This window comes from Mus pahari, chromosome 22 (assembly GCF_900095145.1).
Source record: "Mus pahari chromosome 22, PAHARI_EIJ_v1.1, whole genome shotgun sequence".
Classification (NCBI taxonomy): Eukaryota; Metazoa; Chordata; class Mammalia; order Rodentia; family Muridae; genus Mus; species Mus pahari.
The window spans coordinates 6,403,776-6,419,300 of NC_034611.1; the positions used below are offsets into that span (position 1 = coordinate 6,403,776).

The window sequence follows — 15,525 nt, forward strand, 5'->3', positions numbered from 1 at the left end:
AAAAAAAAAATGGCTAGTCTTCAGTGTCACCTGCATGATAAAATTTTCATTTCTCAAAACTCTTATCAGGAATTTGTTAGTCTTTGGTGAAGCCTAACAAATGTCAAAATAATTAATGCAATCTTTCTCAAAATCTTCCAAAAAAAAAAAAAAACTGAAGAGAAAGAATAGTTCTCAATTCAATTTATAAAGCCAGATAAGGATATTAAAATGAAATAAAATCACAGTCGAATATCACTACCAAACAGACCTGCAAAAGTCCTCAGCAAAATGCTTTAAACCAGTGAACAAGGCTCCTGGAAAGAAGCCATGAGTGCAAAGGCAGACTGAGTCAGTGACCTGGGGAGGGTGGAATACCGCAAACCCAGAAGCTAATTTACATGTTATCTTGAGCTACTTCAGCTAAATAGCAATTTCTTGCATACCTCTGTGTGGGACCAAACATCCGCTGAAAAACTGATAAAATCCTCTGGGAATGTATAAACAGACTGACTCCTAGTCTCACCAACCAATGGGTTAAAAGTGGGATCAGCTAGCATATGGCCCTACACTTCGCCATAACCTGCCTACCCAGTGACATCACCAATGTTATTGAAAGTGTGAAATTCCTTGGCAAATGGATGGATCTGGAGGGTATCATACTGAGTGAGGTAACCCAATCACAAAAGAACTCACATGATATGCACTCACTGATAAGTGGATATTAGCCCAGAAACTAGAATACCCAAGATACAATTTGTAAAACACATGAAACTCAAGAAGAACGAAGACCAAAATGTAGACACTTTGCCCCTTCTTAGAATTGGGAACAAAACTCCCATGGAAGGGGTTACAGAGACAAAGTTTGGAGCTGAGATGAAAAGATGAACCATCCAGAAACTGCCCCACCCAGGGGTTCATCCCATAATCAGCCACCAAACCCAGACACTATTGCATACACCAGCAAGATTTTGCTGAAAGGACCCTGATATAGTTGTCTCTTGTGAGGCTATGCCAGCGCTTGACAAACACAGAAGTGGATGCTCATAGTCAGCTATCGGATGGAACACAGGGCCCCCCAATGGAGGAGCTAGAGAAAGTACCCAAGGAGCTGAAGGGATCTGCAACCCTATGGGTAGAACAACAATATGAACTAACCAGTACCCCCAGAGCTCATGTCTCTAGCTGCATATGTATCAGAAGATGGTCTAGTCAGCCATCATTGGGTCTTGCAAACTTTATAAGCCCCAGTACAGGGGAACACCAGGGCCAAGAAGGGGGAGTGGGTGTGTAGGGGAGCAGGGGGGGTATAGGGGACTTTGGGGATAGCATTTGAAATGTAAATGAAGTAAATACCTAATAAAAAATTGAAAAAAAAGATAGTGTGTATTTTATGACTTTCTTCTATGTCACTATAAACATTTCACTAAATTGATACCTCATCAGAACATCGTGTTTGTAAGACTTTTTTTTTTTCCTTTTGTATTGACAGAAACAAATTTAACAGGACACAAAAAGAAACATGAGCCATAAACACGTAAGATTCATCCTTGGGGACTGACAAATCAGTCCATATAATGAACCCGTTAACAGCTACAAATAAGACGAGCAGGAGATAAAACAATTAGCAGAACACAGCACTATTTCATTATACACTCTCTGAGCAGATTCAGTATAAAAGGTACACCTCAACAGAGAAAGGACTGTGTTCAATCTAAAAGCTTCCCCCATGAGGTCAAAAATGCAATGAAGAAAGTCAAGATCACCACTTCTTTCCATAATTTCTAAGTTAGTTTTTACAGTTACAGGTTTCCTTCCGGGATCTCCTCTATATTCTAACTCTATATTCTATATTCTTTTTGGTTGACTTCCGCACCCCCCCTCAGCTCCCTGCTGCGCTCTCTACCCTTGTCCCTTGTTCCTCTTGAATTTTGATCTCTGTCTTCACTATGGCTCTCCCTTAAAGCTTCCCTTTTAGCTTCCTGTGACTTTCCACCTGGACATGCACATTTGACAGAGGCTAGAATGGACATTGATAGACAGACAATGCATGGTAGTTTCTTTCTGAGCCTGGGTTGCCTTACTTAATATACCGTTCTCTAAGCCCATTCATTTCCTTGAAATGTTATGTTTTAATCTTTCTTTACAACACTCCTGTCAGCTTCTTGGCAGGAAGAGAGGAAATGACTGCCCCTTGAGATAACCTTTAGTCCTCCTCTGTCAAAGTTCCTGAGGGGGAAACAAGATGACCTTCCCTAGGGGAAGGATCTACTCACAACCTTATTATGGTGTTAAATTCTTTACTATGGGATATTCCCCATTGGCCATTTAAAAACCATGTGATGTCTAAGGAAGGATGACCTTGATTATATCACCATGCTTAGGCATGCTACAGCCTCAGCCTGCAATGAGGATGTTTCCTTATATGAGAATGTATCAGGTTCCTCAGTAACAGTATTATTCTCTTTTTTTCAGAGACCTTGGGTTGGAACTATCTCCCCTTCATTACAAGAAACACCATTTTTTATCACAGCTCCTGATCCTACGTCTTGGCTTTCAACTCCCCAAGGAGCAAACTCGTGTTCCTCACGAGACTCCAACAGGAAAAGAAATTAAGACATTCAACTTGGAAAGAGAAAAAAATCATCTCTGTGTTTTCTATGCACAAAATCTCTTTTTTAAAAAATAATAACTTGCTTTCATAAATGTACAAATCAGCATCTGAGAATGAAATCAACATACAAGCTGAAAATGAACTATCCAAAAAGACCTTAAGAAAAATCAAATTCATTATCACAATAACAAATATGACTTGGGAATGAATTTGAACAAGGAGACAAATACTCTATGTACTAAAGTCTAAATCATTGGTGACATTTTCTTATGAAGACATAAATAAATAGAAATATATTCTGTGTTCATTAATTGAAAGGATTAATATTATTTTGAGGTCCAGTATACCCAGAGTGATATACAGATCAAATACAATCCCTATCAAAATTCTGTTATGTTTCATAGAAAGAAGAAAAAAAACAGCAAAATGAAACATTAGGATCTCTGTGAAACAAAAAAGACCCCAAATAGTCAAGACAATTTTATACAAAGAACAAAGCTAGAAGCATACACCATATGACTTCAAAACAAACTACAAGGACTGTACTAATCAAAGCCTTGTGGTACTAACACAAAAACAAACACAGAAAACCACTGGAACATGGTAGGGAACTCCAAAATAACCCAATGCATTTGTAGTTGATTGACCTCTGCCAAGGTTGTTAGGAATGGTTATAAGAAAATTGTCTCTTCAATAAATGGTACTAGGGAAAGCTGGCTTACAAATGCATAAGAATGAAAATGGAACCCCATCTGACACCACATACAATAAATCAACTCAAAAAAAATTAAAAACATAAACATATGACCTGAAACTTCAAAACCACTAGAAGAAGAAATGGAGAAAACCTTCTTGACACTGTCACGGCAATGAAGTTTTTGGATGAGATCTCCCAAATGACAGTAAGAAAAGCAAAAATAGGCAAACGGGATTGTCTTAGAGTTTTTCCTGCTGCTTCATAACACATAAAATAACCAACCAAATAAAAGTACAAAATATGCATCAGGGAAAACATCTGAAAATCATGTAAGCCATAGGATCAATATGCAAAATATACAAGGAATGCAGTCAGGTCACTATTGGCACTATAAATGACTCAACTGAAAGTGGACAAAAAACCCAAGTGGGCACTTCTCAAAGTAGGTGATCCAGGCAGTGAAGGGGCTATGAGAAAGGATGCTTACGTCTCTCCAGATAATACAAGAAGGAAGGAGAGCCTGTCCTGGGTAGAAAATCACTTAAAAGTAAAGCTCAAGCAGTTTGTATTTAAATACTTTCTATATGAAGAGTGTAACATACTCAGGATAGATAATGTGCTACAAAGAGCTATAATTTCATGATTAGACAGAAAACTGTAATCTTTATGCTGGGAATATTGAAATCAGAGAATATTCTGTCAAAAGTAACAGCATTTGGTGAGCCTAGAAGTATATCAAAAAGATTTATTAATAAGGACAAACACATGCACGTATACGTACACATGTACACACATACGCAGATGTAAGTCTTTAACCAGTCCATATAAACCTTATACATGGTTTAAGACTGTGAAATTGAGCCACGATTGGATTGTTGTTATTGAGGGAGGAAATCAACAACAAAGCTTTTTGGCATCTTATTTTCTCCTGAAGCTAACACATTGTCTTAATTAAAGTTTCTATTACTGAAACAAAACACCAAGACCAAAAAGCAAGACAGGGAGGAAAGGGTTTCTTTAGCTTACACTTTTACATTGTTATTCATCGCCAAATGAAGTCAGAACAGGAACTCAGAGAAGAAACCCAGAGACAGGAGCTAATCCAGAGGCCATGGAGGGGTGCTGCTTACTGGATTGTTCTTCATGGCTTGCTCAAGCCTGCTTCTTATAAAACCCAGGACCACCAGCCCAGGGATGGGATCACCCACAATGGACCAGGCCCTCCCCTATTGATCACAAATTGAGAAAAATGCCTTACACATGGATGTCACAGAGTTGTTACCTTAACTGAGGTTTCTTTTTCTCTGATGAGTCTAGCTTGGATTAAGTTGACACAAAACCGCCAGTGCACCCATTTAAAAAGAAGCATGAGTGTAAAAATAAAATAAAATTAGAAGGAATATTTTAAAATTCTATGAACTGCTTTATAATCAGTGCTTTTTATCCAATCTACTTATGTCCATTATTATACCTTATAATAGTCATGGAAATAAATTCTCTTGATTTTCAAAAAAAAAAAAAAAAATGAACACCGGGATGTCGCTTGCCACACCAAAGCAAATGAGAGTTTAACCTACTCAAAAGGCTGTGCTAAGCAGTAAGGGACTTTAGGGTTAAATCTTCACAGCCTTGAGGCAATCTGAAGAGCTTACATGTTGCCTTGGATAAACAGCAAGAGCTCAGGTTTGCACTCAGTCTACAGCAGGAAAATAGATTCTCACCTTATGAGAAAGGATGCTCCCTGCAGTCTTTCAGACAACTATGACAGAAGAAGGCATGCACATTAATCATTACCTCTAGAAAGCAGAGGTTAGGGCAGGTGGGAAGAAGGCCAACTGATGCACAGCTTGTTAACATCTGTGGTGTAAAATTTCTTACCTGGGTCAACTTCAAACCATCCACTAAAAGTTACAGAACTGAGCTGGCACAATGGACAGAATGATCTCACTGCATATAAACCCTTAGCAGAGGTAAGGGAACATGTGAAATAATTGGGAAATGCCAGGTTTCATGAACCCATCATTCTGTGCATTATATACCTAGTTATGTAATTGCAATGTTAATAACAATTATGTTTAACAAGTTTGAGAGCCCTAGTAATTTGATTACCAGGACTCAGAAGTTTATACAACAAATTTTAACACACTACAGGATGAGAGTTCTGGTCTCACAGGAGCATTTCAACGGTGAGCACTAGTTAGAGAAGAACAATATTAACATTGTGTCATAAAGAAAGAATATGTTATCCCTACCTATGAGTCCATAGGAAAGTGAGGTATTATCTCAGACTATGTCAATAGTATATGCAGTGATAACTCACTCTCTCTCTCTCTCTCTCTCTCTCTCTCTCTCTCTCTCTCTCTCTCTGTCTTTGTCTGTCTTTTAAACAGATGGCTCATTCAACCTTATTTTAGAAATTCTGTTTTTACTAAAGTGCAGCTGGAAGCATAGACTCAATAATCATAGAATCTAGTTCCTATCTCTTCATTGAAATAGAATCACTCTCTTAATATAAAATTGCATAAGATTTCTCACCCCTCAGTTTCTGAGAATTATAGAAACTTTTAAAACAGGTTTCTTTTTATAAAAATGCTAGATTCAAAATATAACGTTATAATTGATCAAATCCTGACTGCACTATAACAATTCCAGACCCTTGAATTCAAACAGTAAAAAAGAAAGAATTCTGGTAGCTCTCTGGGCTATATTTCACAGTAAGAAGAATTAACTAGGCTATAAATATTCAAAACAGTTTTTAATTCTCCTAATTTAAGTATTTGATGAATTCCTGCATTACAGATTTGAAACTAATTTTAATAAAAATCTATTAAATATTTTATTTCAAGACTGGGTCAAGAAGGTGGTTAAGTAGATAAAGGTATCGCCTGGCACAGCCAAAACCCTGAGCTCAGTCCCTGGAACTCAAAACGTAGGAGGTGAGAACAGATTTCCAAGAGATGTCATCTAACTGCTGAATGCGTGCCAAGGCATACAGATATACAAAAGTAACTAGTATGAAAATGCTTTTAAAAAGCGACTTGCTACTGATTCAGGTGGTGCCTACAAACAGGGATAAACTGGCCCGGACTGATGAGCTCCCACGCTTTGTGTTCATTTTATTCTATTTCTCAATCTTTTTAATTTTTGACAGTTTCAAATATCATATATTTAGATCAAATCAACCCTTTGAACATCATGTACTACCTTTGTTGTTACTGTTGTTTTATTTTAACTGAGACAACTTAAGGCTGCCTGTGTGTTCATGGGCATAGGACCATCTACTAGAGCATGAGTAAACCTTTCAGGGGTCAAATCATTGGAGGAAACCTATTCTCCTTCCTCAAGTAGCCAATGATTGTCAATGGCATCTTAGCAAGTGTTGGTACTTCAGGAGCCATTCTCCCATCCATTCTGGGATTTGGCCTACTGGAGGATAAAAGCATTCAGCAGTATCACCCTGCTGTGAACAATATGAGTTTCAAGAATTCCTGGGAATATATGGCTACTAGTACAATAGTGGCCTGATCGTAATAAAAGCAACCTCTTCTTGTTTAGTAGGTAATTGTCTTAATTAGAGTTCCAGTGTTCGGAGTAGACAACATGGCCAAGGCAACTCTTAGAAAGGCAAACATTTCACTGGGGCTGGCTTACAATTTCTGAGGTTCAGTTCATTATCATCATGGTGGAAAGCATGGCAACTTGCAGGCAGACTACATCTTGATCTAAAAGCAAAAGTTCTACATTTTGATCTAAAGGCAGCCAGGAGACTCTCTTCTGCACTGCGTGGAGCCTGAGCATAGGAAACCTCAAAGCCCATCTACATAGTGATACATTTGCTCTAACAAGACCACACCTCCTTCAAAAAGGCCACACCTTTTAATAGTACTACTCTTTATGGCCAAGTATTTAAACACATGAGTTTATGGGGGCCAAACATATTCAAACCACCACAGTAACAGTGTCTCTGGATGTACAAGTCTAAATGGGAAAGGAAAAGCTATTTCTGAAGGTTAACTGGTTGACCACAATTTTGTGCCACCTACTTAGGTTCAAGATAAGACAAAGAAATGATAAATATTTGAGGAGATAGGAATTCTAATTATCCTGATTCGATTATTCCATGTTATAAATATGACTCACCTTATCACACTATTCCCCTTAAGTACATACAAATACTGTGTGTTGGTTAAAATGCTTTATAAATTAAAGGTAACAATGTAATGTGTAGTCTTATCCCCAAATGTATACATGAGCGTGAGTTAGGAAATGTGAAAGACTAAAGCCATCAATATCAACATCTCATTTCTTCTTAAGCTTGTTGTGTATTTTAATAAGGATCGTTCCTCACAGATTCATTTGATTTCTCGGACCCCAGATTGTGGCACTATTTTTGAAGGTTCTAAAAACTTGGAGTTAGGGTACAACCCAGCGAAGCAGATGACTAGCGGTGGGTTTTTTGGGAGTTTATAATTACTGATTATTTCTTGCCTTGCTCTGACCATGAAATGAACAGCTATCCTCTGTTCTATGTTCCTACCACCATAATGTTCTACTCAAATGCATGGGGTCAAATGGCCATGTGAACTTCTGACTCCATGAGACAAAGTAAATTCTTACTTTGTACTGCTTATGCTAGGTCACAGCAACGAGTGACTATTGCAGCTGTTACCTCTATATACAGATGCTAAATGCATGTGCATGATGCTTTAGATGTTTTACTGTTAATGAATCAAGTATAAAATATGCTCAAAATATAATAATTCTTTTATTCAGTCAGCATGTTTATCAGATATTTTACTATTAATGAATCAAGTATAAAATGTGCTTAAAATATGATAATTTTCTTACTCAGTTAGCATGTGTTTACTGAGTATCTGAATATGCTAGGTATGAAAAGCACATACTATGGTATATAACAAAGGCTCATGTGCTAATGTTGCATGTATTTTGAGTAAAGTCCAGGACAGGGTAAGAGAGACAATGAGATAATAAATAACCAAAACCAACAACAACAAATATAATTTTAGACAATGATAAGCACATAAAGAATTTTGGGGTTAGTTAAACGGCTCAGTTTGTAAAAATACCTTTTGCATAAGCATGATGATCTGCGTTTAGTCCCCAAACATAGTGACCAGACAGAACCAATTCAAGAAACTTATCCTCTGGCCAACACAAAGACCAAATACGCATGCACATACACTAATTGTAAATTCAAAACTCCGGAAAAAATTAAATTCCAAAAGATTAAATATATTAAAATGGTGAACTGGGTGGGCTTCTAAAACTCAGAGGCCACAGAGAGAATGAGCATTGTGTACAGAGAATGTTACTTCATGTAAGACAGTACTATAGTTTTAGCATTTAGAAATGTCCCCCCCTTTTATGAGAAACTTGTAAACAACTGTTGAAAGAAGCAAGAGTAAAGATACTAAATAAGGGCTAGCTTTGAGTATGGAAAGATGCAGAAGGGGAGGGTGGGCACAGTGTAGCAAGTTGGATTAGCTAGGTGCCCACCTGAGAGCCTAAATCAAGTACTGCACTGTACAGACATATGCAGGTCTTTGTGGAGGAATTAAACCCCAAAGAAATATGGACGTGAACTGATAAGAAGCCAGGAATAGCAATGAAAATAGAACAGCGCCGTGAGCTTCTATCTGTTACATAGGAGTCAGTAAGCAAAGGAGGAAACACAGGGAAATGACAGAGATTGCGGAAGTGCCAATTCTCAGAGGGAGAGAAACTATCTACTTAGAGTGGGGATGCCCAACAAGGTAGAGGATGATACCAGGTATGGAGGTAACACCCAGAGTGGTGGAGAAAACTCATCGTGATTTGCTTTCTTTGTGCACCACTGCCTATTAGGAAGGGCATGGTTGTAAAAGTTCCACCTTTTGTAATGGCTCCTTCACTTTCACTCCTCCCTGCTTTTTCACTTGGGCATCTTCTAGCTTTGTCCTTAGTCTCAGCACCACGTTCTCCTTGTTTTCGATGTTATAAGTCCAACCTTTTCCCACATGCGCTGTTCCATGCTTATTCTTCAACTCTCAAGCCTCTTCTGGATTTCCTTTCCTCGTCATAAAGAGCAGAAAGCTCAGCAGCGCCCAATCTCTTCCCCCATTACATCCAAATGCTTATTGTATACGTGTTCTCGGCTTCTCCAGAATCTCAGACTGCCACCTCTCTTCATATCAATGGATGTAACTCCAAAGAATCCTTGCTCTGTTACTTCTAGGTCAAGCTCAGACCTCTGGCAGGCATAGGTGCTGCAGCCTTTAACCTCTATACTGTGGACTCCTCAGTGCTGCAGAAATTGTCTGAGAACAAGCTTTGGCCATGCCTTCGTGTAAAAATATGCGTCTTCTCCTGCCCTTCAATACACAGCCAGTATGTTGCCCTGCTGACTTTAGATGTCTTACCAATTTTTCTATCACAAGCCCATCTCAGGACAATCATGAGCTCATAGTATAGAATAGCCACATGAGAATCTATTGCAGTTCTTCAAGTGGCCCCCATGAAATTCTTACTACTATAACTGAGTGCTCTCAGTTCATCAGAAATGATACTTCCACCACGTCTGTTGTTTTAAGTTCTATTCACCCTGTGATGTCCATCTCCAATGCCACTACCCCCTTGAGGCAATCTCACATACTCCAGTCATCTCTCCTTTCACAATCTGGTACTTATTAGCATTCTGGCTTTTGCCTGTGCAGTGCAACTCTTAAACCCATGACACACTATTCTTGACACATTAGGTATGGAAAGCATTGAAAGAAATAACCGTGCCACGATTTGGAAAATTATACATAAAACAAATATGGGACTCAAACGTGGGCCATTTGCGAAGACACGGAAAAGGTAAATTAATGAAATAATCACCATGGTGGATGATCCCATTCTCTAACAATGCTTGTCCTAAGTGAACACCTTCTTCAGGCCTGTGAATCTCTCCAATTTCCAATAGCCATGAGACAAATTCACTGCAAGAGAATGACAATGGAAATCATAAGGTCTGTGTCTTTCTGAGAATTGTGTCTGGTCCACACATCATAAAAAAGCTATGAAAGGAATCTTAAATACACAAAGCATCATTTTCAAGATATTGCCCAGAAGATATTTTTTCACATGCATAGGGCTCATAACCACAGAAGTCATAATCTATTCCAGAATTCCTATGTACTGAGCTCTCCTACACTGTACCCACTAAATAACTGCACTTGGGGAGCCCCTCTTCCCCCAAAGAGCATTTGAAAGAAGATTTAGTTAAAAGATGACATTCTCTTATAAAATGCCAATCATCATGGAGATCACGGAGATAAATACTCAATAAATACAAATATTTCCAAATAAAATGTTCTTATGTCTATGCTTAAAAAGATCTAACACTTGAATATTTACATAAACTGATAAATGTGATTCAGAATCATTTTTGTTACTTGCATAAAGCTCAGAGTGTTGAAGCTATGGCCATTACCAAACCATTCTATTCCATTGATCCCACAGGTAACAAATACTTTCTATCAAATAAGGACACAGAACTCTACAAGTATGTTGGTTAGTTAAAGAAATATTTGTTAAGGTAGGGAAGTGAACAAAAGGCTTTCTACTTTTATTAAATAATCATATAAAACAAATTGGGGTTTGTGTTTCTAGCTGCATATGTAGCAGAAGATGACCTAATCGGCCATCAGTGGGAATAGAGGCTCCTTGGTCTTCCAAACTCTATATGACCTAGCACAAGGCAAGGCCTGGGCCAAGTAGTGGGAGTGGGTGGGTAGGGGAACAGAGGTGGGGGGAGGGGTATGGGAAACTTTCGGGATAGCATTTGAAATGTAAATAAAGAAAATAATAATAAAAATAAATAAATAAAATGCTAGATAACCTCTAAAAAAAAAAAGAGTGAAAAAGCATAAGAGAAATAACAAAAGATGCAAAATAACTTAAAATAAAAGAGAAAAGGTTTAAAAATGTAAAATACCTTGTAATGATTATAGTTGTGGGCTCTGTAATATAACAATCTAGAATCAAGCCCTCTTTCTTTGTCCACTGGCTATGTGACCTCTCTCTCAACCTGGATGCCTTTATTGATAATACAGGGATGATATTGGGAATATCAATGTCATAGTGCTGCTACAGGATTTCTTGGGATGAAGTATAACAGCACAGAGCCTGGTACATAGTGGCCTCTGACAAAGGCCAGTGGGTTGAACTGGTTCATATGAAGTTAAAGCATAATTCTTCATTAGGAGTTTACTTACTTCATTCACTAAATGCAAAATGAAGATGAGAAAAAGAGCTGATTTAAACAATGATATAAAATGGTGATTTTTGTTTTAATGTGGGAGAGAGGCCAGAGTAAGTTTTCAAGTGGCTTTGTCAATAAAGAAAAGATCTTCTATGGCTATGTAGTATGCTGATAAAAGCTCCTGAGAAGCCATAACTTTCAGTGACTTACCAGCAAGTAGACTTATCACCATGGAGATGCTAAAGTTATTCCCATGAAATTATCATAAGATATGCCATCCTTGTATGGTGCATGCTGGGTCTTATATGACAAGGGGGACCTAGATCTGTTTTCCTTTATACTAGCTCCCACCTAAGGGGTGTTGACAGATCACAGATACAGGACCTTATTGATGTCTTTAGGCAAGTGGATGACCCCACTATGAGTACCACTCCCTCAGACTGGCCTTCAGTCTGAGGTTTCCTTGCCTACAGTTTAGAGGTGGCCATGTGCTATTTTCTGGTAGCTAGTTAAAGGATATCCTGGTGGGCACACATCCATCAACTTCATGGATCAAAGAGAAACAGAGACTTAACTTGCACAAACCGTTATACTAACCAATGGTAGGATCAGGAGTTGAACAAAGATGGATGGTTACAGACTGATCTTTGATATAACTCCAGGGAACTTTTGTAGATGGACTTCAGCATCCACTAACTGCATGAATGTGTCAAACTCCCTGGTCCATAGTTCTTGATTCTTTAAGTAACTACAGCCACAATAAACTCATAAAGATTAATTGCTGAATTCAAAATTACATACAGAAAGACACCAGAGCCTGGCCTAAGAAGACCCAGCTAAAGTAGCTCTGCTTCTCTTCCAGGGAACCTCATGCGCCAAGATGACACACAGTCTCTGGTTCTAGGCCGCTCGGAAGATAATCTACTAGACTCTTAATCTACATACACTCTTTTATTTAAATTGTTTTCTCTCGGCTCTTATATCCCTTCTCTCTGTGGACTCATGCCCGACTCTGGGGCTCAGCTCCAGAGCACTTCCATATCATATCTGTCATCCTATCCACAACAGGCACACAACCTGCCTGACACACCTCGCCTGACCACAAGCTCTGATTCACCATGACAACAGGCATGTCAGCAATTATGAAGACCAAAGGTGATGCCTGGATGGCTCAAGGGGTTGGCCATGACTACATCTTTGTCCATTACCTCATATCCCTACCATCCAGAAAACATGGATTAAGAGTCAGGATTCAAAAATGCTTAGGATAATACCTTTTAAACACAAACCATATAAAATAGATGCTACACCCACGAGACCAAGCTTACCTTCCCAGGAAGCACTTAGGGAACGTAGTCAGTTTTCTTTTTCTGTCTTTGATCAGATTTCCCTGTTTGCACATCATTTTATATAATTTCTCACCCTGCTCGGAGATCATTACCCAGGTGTCTTGTTCCATTCCTAATTTTAACCCTATCAAAAAATGAAATAACAGGCATCGTGTGAAATTCCTTCATTTATTCATTGACACCTTCATTTAGCAAGCCCTCATTGCCAGAGCCACCATTAGCCAGAGGCTGTGGGTTTGAACTCTGTATAACTGAAGCCAGTTTTTAGGAAATTTACAACATCCTAGTGAGACTGGCAAGGCCATAGCCTGAGTGTACAGGTAACTCTGTGCAGCTGTGCCTCAAGGGCACATGATTTAGCAAGAGGAAGAGGATTAAATGAAATTAGCATAATAGGATTGAGGTCTACCCTGGAGGGGAAACCATATTACTGGAAAGGCTCATTCAGCATCTTACCTCTGTGGGATATACCATGAAAGTTTTCACAAGAAGACAGAACTATGAAACATTGTTTCTAAGAAAGAATTGTTTACTAAAGCTAATAAAGCTGAGCCATCCAAAGCACAGACTCCTGGGGTTTATGTAAGTATCCAGGTGATTTAGTGGGTACAACAGTGTCCCTGTAGAGGTAAATCACTTCATTCCTTGGGTACTGGGGAGATATCAACATATTTTAATGTGCTGGTGAAAAAGTTGAGTACTATGGGAAAGAAGGTTCTATCACTTTCGATGTAGCTTAGAGGACCGGGTATGGAGTAAATTAAAGAAGGAGAGTTTTAAAAGAGGAAACCATTTGAAGGAAAGCTAAGAAAAATCAAGCAATCCAAAGCCCCTGTAAACAAGAAGAGACACAACATGAGGAAGATGCTGAGAAATAACCAGGAGGTGATATAGTGGGAACACAGCAGTGGCTAAGTACAGCTATGAAAGGGCAGGGAAATTGGGGTACCTTCCAGGTTGCAAGAGAAAAAGGGAAGTAGAGATGCTTTCCAGGCAAACCGTGGAGGAGAAAGACATCCTGACAATGACAAGTGATCCAGAGGTCAGCATAGAACATTAGTACAAAGCCCAAGAGAGAAGAGTGGCTGGCCACAAAAAAAATACACAAGTATCAGAACAGAAGTCATTCCAATGAGAACAGATAAGCCAAGCAAAGAACATAGGGAGCAGAAGCCAGATTCAAAGATGAAATCCTGAGACCACTCACAATGGGGCAAAGGGACAATGTTACAGAAGAGGCAATGTTTGAAAGAAAGGAGCCAGTGGGTATTCTAAAATACCATTGACAGTGAGGTGAGATCTCTGGGCGAGCAATCAATAGTCCCATGCTTCCTAGGATTCCAAGTACAGTATTGACATAGCACACCTAACTAAACCTTACAAATTAATATTCATTCAAATACATTATAATAAAATAAGAATATTTTATATATTTTTCAGTAATAAAACTTTCAAGATACTGAGTTCATCTTTTCTTTCTAATGCTTCCTGAGAATATATTCTAGGTTTCAGATGGATAAACTATACACAACTTACTACTGTCAGGTCAAATACATTTGAAAATTTTTGCCAAACCATGGAGCCAGTTTTAAACAGGATATCTCATAGAGACAAGCTACTTATTAGTGACATTGCATTGTATTCAATGACATTCAGACAATATTAAAGTTAATATGTGCATATACAAAGTGCTTTAATCTGAATAATAAAGCTTACCTATTGGTCTAGGAATTTTCGATGGGCTATAAAAAGATAGAGAGCATTCCTTGGAGGTCCCGTGATATTGCAATGCACTGTATGACTATATCTGTCTCTAAAAAGACTATGACTGTGTTTCAGAGGTGGAAAAGTAATGTTCAAAGAAGATGTAAAGGCAGCTTTCAAATCTGAACTAACTGAAAAGCAACAAAAATATGACATATGTACTATGTTAATATTCCCAACTGCATACAAGGTTTTCTTTTCATTTTAATGTGCCAATAACAAAGCACGGGGAGAGGTACTGATTCCCTATTGGTTATTGATTGTGTCAATAGAGGAGACAGAAGCCGATTGCTGGGTGAAGGAAAAGAGGTGGGACTTCCGAGTCCCAAGCAGAAGAGGAGGGATGCAAAGAAAGAGGATTCAGACCTGACTTTGGAGCAAGGCGAAGTTGCGGGTCTTGGCGCCATTAGAGTTTGTAGCCTCTGGCAAGTGGGGACCAAGGAGGATGGAGGGAGCTAGTTGATAAAATTAGGGCAAGAAATTCTTCACCCAGCCATTGAGTCATCTGTCTAGTTTTAAAATAATAAAACTATCTAGTGTTTTCCATCCATGAGGCTAAGGTGGGCAGGAGGAGAAATAGGGCAGCTGGGGAGGCTATTGGTGGCTTGGTGAAGCTAGCTGTGAAGGGATCGGGGAGCCATAGCAGCTCCCCAGGAAAATGGCCAACTGGCCTTTGGCGGGGTTGAGTGAGACCTGCGGTGGCTGATCTCTGAGTCTAGCCACTAGGGAGGGCAGAGAGCCTGTAAAGGTGGTAGCATGTTTTATGAAACTACACGCAGTATCACTTTGTAAATCAAGGTGAACATCATGTCTCAACACGTTCTCATAATTTTTCCCATTCTCTGCACTCATGCCAAGCAAGAATTTTCACAAAGCA

At 38.9% G+C, this 15,525-nt stretch overlaps 1 protein-coding gene across 1 annotated transcript in view; it reads right to left on the reverse strand.

Moving 5' to 3' along the window:
- Prex2 (phosphatidylinositol-3,4,5-trisphosphate dependent Rac exchange factor 2) overlaps window positions 1-15,525 on the reverse strand; it is a 300,320-nt gene that overhangs the window by 168,265 nt on the left and 116,530 nt on the right. The window contains exons 10-11 of the mRNA XM_021221903.2: window positions 12,864-13,008; window positions 10,170-10,270 (exon numbers count right to left, since the gene is read on the reverse strand). Of these exons, the coding sequence (XP_021077562.1) occupies window positions 10,170-10,270; window positions 12,864-13,008 (246 nt within the window). The remainder of the gene's footprint in view (window positions 1-10,169; window positions 10,271-12,863; window positions 13,009-15,525) is intronic.